Source organism: Nymphalis io, chromosome 11 (assembly GCF_905147045.1).
Source record: "Nymphalis io chromosome 11, ilAglIoxx1.1, whole genome shotgun sequence".
Lineage (NCBI taxonomy): Eukaryota > Metazoa > Arthropoda > Insecta > Lepidoptera > Nymphalidae > Nymphalis > Nymphalis io.
Window position 1 is genome coordinate 1,595,714 of NC_065898.1, and position 12,454 is coordinate 1,608,167.

Here is a 12,454-nt window from a genome sequence, read left to right on the forward strand (position 1 = left end):
TGTCTCTTAATAATTAAGATTACAAATAACGTTATAAAGATCATTCAGTAGTACGATATTAAAATCGTATTTAATGATACATTATTGTTTTCAAAACCCGGGAACTTTCATCTTAAATCGAACGAAATAATTGTTTCTAAGAATTTCTATTTTTTTAGTTCACACGTGACTTTGCTTATGAGCTGGCAGAAAGAGGTGCTACGTACTCTATGTCCTTTTTTGTATCCCTAACAACGTGTATGAAAAATTTCAAGACGATCGGTTGAGTCATTCAGACGTGAAAGCTTAACATACAAACTTGACGTTCGCATTTATTTGATATTAATAGTAAGTAAGGATATCATCTTATATTATTTGCCAAATTATTCACAAAATGTAGATACGGAAATAAAAAAACTTTTTATAGAAATTCAACAGTATAATATAAAGTAAAATTTACACTTTTTACAGATTTGTACAAATATCGAGAGCGCCTTCACAGAAGGCATATACTTAGGCACTTAGCTTAAAACTATGATTGAGTCTTTGAGACACACAACACTTCAGTACACAGTCTATAATATCCACACATTCATCACACTCTAGACACGTGAAGAGGTCTTTTATAATAAGGGTGCTGAGGTCTGAGAAGTGGAGGGGCACAACATGGTGCCTTGCGAGGGGGGCAGAGAGCCTTTTTCCACACGACGGCGGTTTTCCTTGACCATGCCCAAGCCCCCGCCGCGATGCCACACGACAACCACAAACAAATGGACACACCACTCGAGCCGACTGTGTTTTCAACATTACCGGCTTCCAAAGCGGCTAACAGTGCTAGGTTAGTCTGAGCTTCCCTCTTTCGGGCTTCGATGACTCGTGTGCCGGTTGCAAAAGCTGCTAGTAGCAAATAGAGCAATCCACCGGCCGCTGCTCGTGCCGCCAACCTTCCAACTCGCTTTGCACCTCTCGAGTCAAGTGCTCGGCGAACTCTCATTATTCCCGGACAGGCACCGATCGCCAGCGCTATGGAGGTTATTAGTAATGCTCCTCTTGGAACTCCTATGAGCGCTGCAGCAGCCGTATCCGATACACCACACGTGCCCGTTAGTTCTTCGGCTGTCACCCTTCGAAGTGCTAAAGCCGCTGCAGTCCACGCACCAGCCCAGCCCCAAGCCACGGCATGTAGATACGCTGCCGCACGCTCCAACGCCTCGGTAGACCATTCACTGGCCGCTGTCAAGTACCACGCTACACATGCGTTCGCGAACCAAGCATCTGCGGCTAGCGTGAAGTAATAAGTAAGAGAGAAGAAAGCCACACAAGTAGGTGACGCTAGTCCGTCGACCGCCAGTGTGACGCCGCTACAGGAAACCATCTTCGCTCCGAGCCAACCTCGCGTGACATGCGCTAATGCAACAAGAGCATGACATGTCGCCATCCACACTACTGGTCTCTCGGGATACCGATACCGCGATGGCTCGGCGCAAAATGTTAGCAGTGCAAATGAAGTTGATAATAAAGAGAACCAAGCGAGGGTGATCATCCAGATTTCGGCAGTTCGCTTGTCGGTTTGCGTGTAGCGAGCGTGTTGCCCACACGCAGGCCAACATTCGCCGGTCGGTGCCCTCGTGTAAGCTGGCGGGCAGCCGTGCTCTCTAAGCTCCTGATCGTGGAATGGCCAACGTGGGATTGGTGGCGGTTCCGATTCCAACTCACTAGCGTTAGGTGGCCGCATGCATAGTCGTCTATCAGGTCGGAGTGGGAACGCGGAACAGTCTAGCTTGATACTGGGCGGCAATAACTTGATTTGCTCCTTGCAGTCTTCGACGACCTTTTCGCAGAGGGCTCGGCACGCGCTCACGGAACCGGAGACTTGCTCAGAGCACAACGGTGCGAACGCTGAGCAGAGAAGGAAACGTGCGTGCAGGGAACATTCACTGGCCAGGATACCCGTGAATGCTGTCATCTGAAACAAGTAAATATAACCCCATTAAAATCATTAAAAATATCTTGCGATAATTTATTTAAAATAAGACCATCGAACACGTACACACGCAAGGAAACGATTTTCTAAATAATCGCTACGTACGTTTATATATAAATCTTCAATACCACTCAAGGCTCAAATATCAAATGTTTAAGTTTATTCGAGTAAATAAATAATACAGCTAAGTACCTACCAAGAATCGGAGACTCAATGGATTACCTAAAGTAAACAAACTCGGCTATAGCTTATAAGTGCTTTGAAATTTAGGAAATTGCATTTGAATCTTTGTTACTAAGGCTTAAGGTATTTTTTTGTATAAAAGCTGCAGCGAGGTATTTGTATCAATAGAAACCCTTGTATGTGATCCAAAGACATCTAAAACGAAGTGCGCGTGAGCAAATGTTTGTTAAGGCGAAGTATCACTTCCATAGGCACTAAAGTATAACAGAATAATGGAGAAATTGACAAATTGAAATAATAAGTCAACAATAATAAGTCTTATGTTATTTTTAAATGATTTAGCACAAAAGGTTAACTTAGATCATATCGAATGATTCATCTACTGTTTTTAATAATGACAAGATTTCGTCTGTAATGCTTTTTCGATACTAAATTATAGAAAAATAAATTACCAAGAAAACTTTTTAGTAAAATAAAATAGGCATGTCCCTTTAACAGAAATATTTTAAGTGGTGCCGACACACTAAACCTCTTTCGAAGGCAAACAGCCGTGTTTGCTCACAATTGTTGGCTTAAAACGAAACGTTTTGGTGAAAAAACTGATGATGCCTCAGTTTGTGACCAGCCTACCGTTCTGTAATAGGATTGTATGGGAAGAATCGGAAGGATTGTTTGGGATTTTAATCTGTATCTGAGTAATTTTTTGTTATTTTAAGTAGGGTGTACATTTCAAATTTAGAAAAAAAAACAATGACTTTTTTTTCATAGTTACTAAATAATATGTTCTTAATTTAAAATTTTCCTGTATCTTTTTATAAAATAATATTTTATAGGTAATGTGTTTTTAAATGTATCATATATTTAAAAAAAAAAACAATCCATTTATGATAAAGGATTCGTTTTTACTTTTGTATCTGTGTATGTGTCATAATAGACAAAGAATGATGCAAAGAAGACTTATGTTCTATCTTACTATCATTATTTTTCAAATGACAATAGTAACATATTGTAATAATAATATTTATCTTGTGTGTGTATGTGTTTTTTTTTAATTAAGACTATTTCTTATTTTCGGGCACTATGTCCTCCGCTCAACAGTTTAGATTCTACAAACGGTTATTCTATTTTAGTTTCAAATAATGTGTTTTTTGAATGGCACGAATAATCTTCTCCTTTCACAATACATAATTGCCCAAAGGGATCATTCTGTGAATAGTTTTTGTTGTTCGTATTTGCGACGTAGAATGACGAATTCTCGTTGAAAAATATCGCTTGACTTGGCAAAGGATCTTTTGCCTCTTCGTGGATTTACAAATATTTTTTTAAGATTTTAATTTATAGATTGATTATCGGTTTTTTTTTACACTGAATTTTTTTATTTTTTATAAACATTATTTGCAAATAAACCTCTTTTTATAATCTATCCATTTTATTATCTACATATATTAATTTCATGTCTCGAAATATAACCTAAAAATTACAACTGAATACAAACTGTTCTAAAATCTTTACTAAAACAAACAAAAAATTTAAAATTGTACGCAGTTTAAATACGCGACCATGCATTTTAGATTTCAATTATAAAGTTACCAAAAATAGTTCGTTAATAATATTTAATTCGCTTCTTAAAGCGCTTCTGTCGAAATTGCGTAAGAAATACTCTCGTTATGGCGATCTTGATCACATCATCTAATCATTGTGACGATCCTAAAAGGAACAACCGTTCAATTACCTAAAAACTTGAAACGCACGTTATGTTCGGTCTTTTCATTTGGAGGCCAGTTTTAAAAAAAAACCAGTGGCCTTGCCTTTGTCTTATTTAGGGTTCTCACAATTGACAAAATGTCGTATTTCAAAGACTAATAATTAAATAATTGTGTCTTATACATAAGGAATAATGCTTGTTTTTGTTCGTAATCTATTCGTTCGATTTTTAATTGAATTTCGAATTGTTCAAGTTGTTTGTCGTGCAATAGATGGCGCGCGAGAAAAGCCCGATAATTGTTTACAAAAAAAATAATTAAGTGGCATTCCATCATACGTACATAAACGTTTTAAGTAGAAAGGACAAACATACAAATATAATTTTTCACATCACAATAAGAATGGTTTAAGAACGCATATAGGGCAAACAACATTCATTTTTATATTATACAGTAATTTATAAATCTTGGACAGTATATACAGTTATTAATTTCTTATTAATATAGATAATAAATATACTATATAGATTAAAAAAATATATTTAAAGTTGAGACTACTAGCGCCACCTAGTGTATTATGTTGATATAGACAAGTTCAATTTATATAAAAAACAAAAAAAAATTATTCGCCATCCCCATTACGAAATGCATATAATAGACCTCTTTCGTAAATACTTTTGCAACACGGGCTCAACTTGGCTTGAATGAAATACTACATTTTGTATTAATAAATTAAAAACATTCGATTGATTACAAATGAAATAATAAACTAATCATAAAATACAACTATAATGCGTAGTGATAGCCCTATTCGTCAGCAGTCAGTCATTCGCGGCGGGTTTTTGTCAGCCACTTTAGCGGGAACTGCTTTTATTCTGTCTAAATAACATAATGACGTAACTAACCCTTGAAAAATCGTTTGAGCAGTAGTTTTGCATGATTGTGCCGCTTGAAATATGAACTTAACTAAGTCATGTAATGAAATTAATAATTAGTTCTCGATAAAATTCTATGTAAGCATCTACGGTTTGTATGGAATTCCGATTATTGTCACTAGACGGCGCTGTTTTCATTCCATACAAACGGTTAACCACAACGGTATCGAATAAGTAAAAATACTCGCAATAGGCACTCTGGTCGAAATCAAAGGCTTTAGGTTATGTCTATCCATTACAAACAGAACGTTTAATAATGTACGTGAATATATAGGATAAACAAAAATATACTTAAAAACATGTTAGTGATTACAACATTCAAATTAAGACAAGAAAAATGTTTATTTCAAATCAAATTACTTTTTTTTAATTTGAAATATGAAAAAAGCATAAACATTAATTTACGATTAAAAAGTATTTGTACATATAATAAAATCATCAAAAATTAACAAAACAAGCTATACCCTTTCAATGTAAACTTAATATTTGTTAATTTAAAAAGCACTCAAACACGTTGCATTGTTACAAAGGCCGGGAGACGACAAAAAAATTAATTACCAACACAATCCGAAAATAGCTGAATGCGACCGCGCGGCTTTGATGTTTCAAAACATACTGAAAATAATCTCCAGCAACGATGCAATGAGCCGTAGCAAGTAATTAACTAACATATTTTTAGGTCAAATATTTTATCGATCCGTGAAAAGAATATTAATTTATAAAGATCTAGCGGTACTATTACATAAGTCATAATATATTTATATTAGCCATATGAAGGAAAAAGTTCTATTTTTTTATTGAATTAAAGAAATAATTAATATATAAATAATGCGAGCAGAAATAATTAGTATTGTTGTGTTCCAGGTTGAAATATGAGTAAGCCAGTGTAACTTCAGGCATATGGAACATATCATCTCACGATTAGTTCCGAAGGTTGCTGGTGCATTAGCGATTTAAGGAATGGTGAATATTTACCGTGCTGTTGTCTATTAGCGGTAGTGACCATTTACCATCAGGTGACCTAAAAAGGATTGGCACCTACGTTTTAAAGAACGCATAACGCAAAGGATAAAATCATAAAACTCAATGACCATTTACAGCTCAGATAATTTAATCAAATGTTTACGTTTCGCAATTTATAAACGCGTACTTTCAGGAGGCCTCGATATAATATTTACTCCACATGTCAATTATTTACAGAGCACTCGGCGGTTGCCTTTGATCGCCTATCAGCCTTTGAAGTTACGCGCCGTTTCACGTCCGATGTATAGAGTACATCTGAGAAATAACCAAGTACGAACGAACTATAAAGATATAAATATAATTTATAACTTCATTGCGTTTAACGAATAACGCAATTTAAAAATGTTTTTGTTGTTAATAATGCCTTTACTTAATACGTTACTTGTACATTTCTTATACTACTACAATGCATACGACGAATGTTATGTATTTATCGCATGTGTTGTGTTTACGTATACATGAGATATATAGTACTCTTAAATTTCGCTTTTACAAATATAAATACACTCTTTGTGGTAGGGTTCTGAGCAAGCCCGTCTGAGTAGGTACCATGTACTCATCAAATATTCTATCGCAAAACAGCAATACTTTATTTTTGTGTTCAGAGTTAAAGTGGAATGAGCCAATGCAACTACAGCACTACGGTAACTAAGGAACGATTAATTTTTCTTACAGCGCCAATAACTATGGGCGACGGTGACCATTTACCATCAAGTGGCCCATTTGCCCGTCCCACAGTCCCCCAGCTGCCTTCTTATTATAGAAACATATAAACATTTAAATTAAGTAAAGTACACGATAGAAGATTTTCTAATGTTTGTCGCCTCACTTAATTTTTCAAGAATACATTTAATACATCAACAACACCGAGGTAAACACGTTCTATTCCTGTTTTTGTTGCAGCGTATGACAAAGTATGTCTTCATTTGCGCTTCTAGTAACGGAATAAATGTTAGCTATAGCGTCATTAGAAACCTGAGGACAGAGAACATGCAGATACAATGGAAAACTCATCAGCCTATAGATAAACTGTTTCAGAGAAATTTTATATAAGATTGACACGAGTAAAAATGTATAAACCAGTTTAATCTGGTATCAACTAGATTAAGGCACTCGTATTTGTTACCGTAATCAATATTCAATTCAAAAATAAATTTAATATAATACTAATTTAATTTTTGTTTATCTAATTATTATTTGATACGTAATTTTCTTTAAAATTATAATGTATATGTGTATATAAAAAATCCGCTTGTTTGCCTATAGTAAAATAAAAAAAAAACAATAATGCCTATTCTGAATTATCATCGTTCTATGTCCACGCCGTCATTTCCTACGGTCATCGTAATTCTTACAAAGATGGCCGTCTGCTGAAATGTTTATCTCAGCGGTTCTTTGATGTTCTCGCAATTAGGGTTGGCGATTAAACGTTTCATTAAAAGATGCATCGTTCGTTGACCCCGAGTTTGACGTCTGCTGTCTACATCGACTGATTTCAAAAATATCGTTCGTTATATAAAAATGATAGTATCTTAGTAGTAAAAGTAACTAATTAATGTATGACGCATAAATCCAATAACATATATGTATATATATTTTTTTATTTGTGGATTACAGTAGTTTAATGATAGAGTTTTGTTCATGTACGTAATATTTTAGATTGGTAGTCAATTTGCTATTGTTAGCGATCTATGGACAATAGGGTTGGCAGCATACATATCGTAGCTGTCATGAAAAACTTTTTTTTATTTTTTATTATGTTTTGTTAGCGGTTATTTTAGCGATTATTGAACAGGGTAATATTAGGGCAGTGTGAGATAACTATATTAATTATATTATATAATCGTTTTAAATATGATATAATTATTTCAGTAATTCTAGTCTAGAGAATTCCAATCGCGATTATTGTATTTAGTAGCTATTTTTCATTTTATGTATATTATATTTTGTTAAGCACGCAATGAAAATAAACTTTTATATAATTACATATTTATATATTTATAACCAAACTCAAGTAACAAAAACATGCCAAATTACAATCGTGGTTGCAACATTTTTTGTTTTGTTTAAAAAAAGAGCACTTTTGTTAAGTTTCGTTCAAATTGGAACAACGCCAAGTTTGAAACCCGATTATGGTTGAACCAGCTGGATTCATTCAACCCGATCTATTCCGAACAGTCGGCAATAAACTCTGCTACGTCCGAGTACGGGACTAAACCCATCGATGAATGCTTTTATAAAAAAAACGTTTTACATATTGTCGAAGAACCGATTCGGAAGAGAAATGCTATGAAATTCTGCACTGATATCATAAACTGTGCTCCACATTGTTTATACGATAAGCCCAGCGGTGGGATTTATATGTAGTAACTTTACTACAACATGGGTAAGATTTTATGTCTTTTGACCCTATTATTACACTGGCTCACTTCAATCTTTCAAACCGTAACAAGGTAATACAGATATCATGGTTAGGGGTTTGTATAGTTGGTAATCATCTGCACTCCCCACCACTTTTAAGGTTGTTTCTCGCTTCTTATAGATATTATTTTTGTAATAAGGTCAATTCTCATCATTATATTGTTAGTTATTTCAGATCAGGTTGATAATATACATTAAAATTATATAAAAGCATAAACATCAAAAAATTATTATGGGTCTCTTTAAAAAAAGTATACGAAAAATAAAAAATAAAACTAGCGCGATATGGCAACATTCTTGTTTCGTAATTATTTTTTAAGAAGCTAAGTATCTTATAAAAAATACCTTATCACATTTTATAATCAAAGAAATAATTTAACAAAATAATGTCACTTGAGGGTACCACGACATAACATTCAGTTGTTATTCCCAGAAGCTAGTCAGATCAAACGTAACTGAGATTGATATAAAAACAAGTTTCCATTGAATGTGAGATTTCTGTTAATTAGAGCGGTCTGAACATAAACTTCGTTTTATAGTTCAGTAATCAACGTTTGGGAACTTTGGAAGTTAATTAGATGGTCTTATTAGATTCGTTTTGAAAATTAAATCGGAAACAAAAATTAAAACGAAATCGGATTTTATTCGTGAGCACCGATTAAAAAAATAATGGTCAGTTAACAAATAGAGCTCCAAAAATTTTTCAGTATAAAATTATATTGTTTGAAGTTGAAATATATCGTAAAGATATTAGTAAAATATTATTCGTAATATTTCGCCAACAATGCTTACGCTAAGGGTTAGAATATTAAACATAGTATAGACATTTAGATATTGTATGATAAAGTGAAATAACCGTACCGTAACAGCCTGTGAATGTCCCACTGCTGGGTAAAGTCCTCCTCTCCCTTTTTAAGGAGAAGATTTCGAGCTTATTCCACCACGCTGCTCCAGTGCGGAATGATGGAATAAACATGTGGCAGAATTTCAGTGAAATTAGACACATGCAGGTTTCCTCACGATCTTTTTCCTTCACCATAAAGCACGAGATGAATTAAGTGAAATAAATCATTTAAGATTAAAAATAAAAAGGTATTATTCGACTACAAGGAAAGTTTATGCCCGACCAATGTAATCGCTTCAAATCTTCAAGATTGAGATCATTAACATTTTTATTTCATACTCTGTTATTAGGAATTAAAACGCATTATAGCAGCGGCTGCAATCGTCGTATCTTTATAAGATACGCTTGTAAAACACTATGCAAAACTGAACTCTATTCAATTGTTATAAGGTATCATTTAAGAAACAATCATAATTGCATACAACTTAACAGTGTCAACGTAAGCTAATTTGAATTCTATTGTTATGGGTATAAGGCTGATAAGTATGATATGTATTCGGAGATGGTCACAAGGTTCGTCAGATTGTGAATTAGTTACGCTAGGCTGAACGCCGGCGATCCTTTGTAGCTTAGTCAAGTGCGAGATGCATGAATATCGAGTTTTTAGAATCGATATTGTATAAATATATGATGACCTTAAGAAGGTGGCGGGCACCAACCAACTGGATGCGGAAGGCGGAGGACAGGGAGCTTTGGCACACCTTGGGAGAGGCCTATGTTCAGCAGTGGACAATGATTGGCTGTTGATATGATATTGATATGATATATCTTTTTTTTCTGAAAACACTGTGTGATATATTATATATTATAATATGAATTCCGAAATTGTTAGTATAATTTTTAGTATTAATTGGAAAAGTAGAAGAATCAAAATTATATCAACTGCCATATTAATTAAACTTATTTTTGTTTCATTCGTGTTATGAACTATTTATATACTTTAAGAAACGAAGAACTGGCTGAATAATTGTAGTAAAAAAATTAAGACTGTTCGATAACAATAGGTATTATCATTCGTAGTTTTAAACTATTCCAGAAATAATCATATCTGCATTCTAAGCTTTATTAAAGTTTCGTATATATCAACAGCACATATGTCTGTCTGTGTACTGACCTCGGGCCAGAAAATAAACCGAGTTAATATTGCTTTAATGTGTTCATAAAAATTTTAAAAGAGCAGCGTTGATGTAATGTGCAATAAATTTCAAGTATTTTACTTAGCACGTCGTAAATGTCGCGTTAATATATATGTGCGAATGTTTGTCTGTCAATTTTGTACTGACCTTCGAGATTTTTTTTTAATCTGTCAGGATAAATTTAAAATCCAATTAATTTCATATGTTTCTTTTTTTAAATAATTATAGAACAAAGATCTGCGATGTAAGACGCGTCATTTTAACCATAGACAAACACCTCATTCATTATTTGAATCCTCAATATTAGTTTTTCATGTACTTAATTTGTTTTCATTGTCGTTTCTCTTAAAAGTCCCATCTTTTATTGAGTGGTATATTATATCAAGACGAAGTTACAAATATATTTTTTTAATTAATTTAAATATATACTTCGATCACCTTTTTTTATTAAATATAATTAAATTAATCCTGACATTTAACACATACGTTAACATAACGTTGATTAAGATAATTACTGTACTTTTTCTATTAATTTAATATTAAATTTTGATCTCATGAAATTAAAAAAGATTGCTTTTAAGAGCAGGAAGTAACGGAGGCTGCGAGGCGGGATACGGCGCCAGTCATTATCAAATGATAACAAATTAAGAACAACAAACATGAAGGCATTTTAGGAATTCTTATTTCATAATATAAGAGAGATGAGCCTACGTCTTTATTATTATAAATTATAAAAAAAATATCATAAACATTACAAGAAACCAATGTAATTTACGTTATGATTAATGCTAAATTTGCATTGTATATTTGCTCAGATTGCAGAGTATTCCCGAAGTTGTATTTACACTCCAGTGCCTCGGAGAGCACGTAAATCTTGAGCCTGAACTCTACAGTCGTAAACCGTCTCATCAGATTGTAGAGAGTAAAGAATAAAGAGTGCATCTGTCTTTGTTAAAAATTTGTATACTATAATACCCGTGCCGTTGGCTGCAGTTGCAAATGACCGTCGTATCAAGAGAAGCCAGAACTTCGTTAAGTTTTTTATAAAGAATATAATATCCTTATTGTCCAAGTGGTCAGGATCGAACCCGCTTTCACATTACTAGGCCATAGCTATTAAATCTTCACATGACTTCGAGCACATATAAATTAGCATTGCTACACATTTCACATTGGATTGTTTATGACTTACGTGCGAGTCATTTTTAGTTTACACAGTAATTAGTATCATATTGGAAATTGTCGAGAGCAACACTTGTGTAGGAATGTACATTTGAACTGCAATATAACTTGAAACATTTAACAGCTTTAAAATTATTTGTAGAACGGATCTTTGGAGTTACATAAACCATTAATGGTTTATTATTATTATTTATTTAAGGAATATTTATTAATTCATTTTGTATTCAATATATCGTCATAATATTATATTGCATAAAATAAAATTTAATAGTTATAAATGTGTATTGTAAAGTGCTTTAAAGTATATATTTTTTATAAAATATAATACAATATAAAGTACAAAAATTACCTAAAAACACACTAGCAATAAATATAAAAATTTAATGTTATGTGTATTTATTTTTTTGTTCTCATAATGTAACAAACAAAATGTATTATAGATTTAAATAAAGTATTCGTGAAATTATTCACGTGGAAGAATTTCTAAGGCATCTTAGGAACCCATTTATTTCCCTACACCTTTTTCCGAAAGGCACCGGGCCGACCGCGACTTTATTAACATACAAATAAGCTATAAACAGAACTATATAAATAATACGAGTTTAACAGTCGTTGTGCAACAAGAGTATGATGATCAGAGAGACAAATATCGGCCACGGCAGCCAATCTCAAGATTGTTTAGCCATATAGACTATAGATACTACAGTGTGCAAGTCTAGTCGCAAACACAAGTAAACTCTCTATCCCCGCACTCTCATAATTCAATGAGACGCCAACGGCAACTACTTTACGTGCTTCCCGAGGAATAAGTGTACACTTCTAACTTCCAGAACTCCACTCAGAATTATCAACAGAAAAGCTTTTTTATTGGCCTGGCCTAGGATTTGAACCCCGAACCTCGTGATCTAGCTACTAGATTAACGCAGCAGTCAAATATGTGCACTATATTAAAGTAAGGAAGCCACAATCAGTAATGGTATACAATGATGTACGTCGCCTATTTT

The 12,454-nt window shown here is 33.6% G+C and overlaps 1 protein-coding gene across 1 annotated transcript in view; it reads right to left on the reverse strand.

The window, feature by feature from the left end:
- Positions 1-409: 409 nt before the first annotated feature.
- LOC126771610 (frizzled-10-like) overlaps positions 410-12,454 on the reverse strand; it is a 28,168-nt gene continuing 16,123 nt past the window's right edge. The window contains exon 2 of the mRNA XM_050491591.1: positions 410-1,945. Coding sequence (XP_050347548.1) covers positions 575-1,945 — 1,371 coding nt within the window. The 3' untranslated portion in view covers positions 410-574. The remainder of the gene's footprint in view (positions 1,946-12,454) is intronic.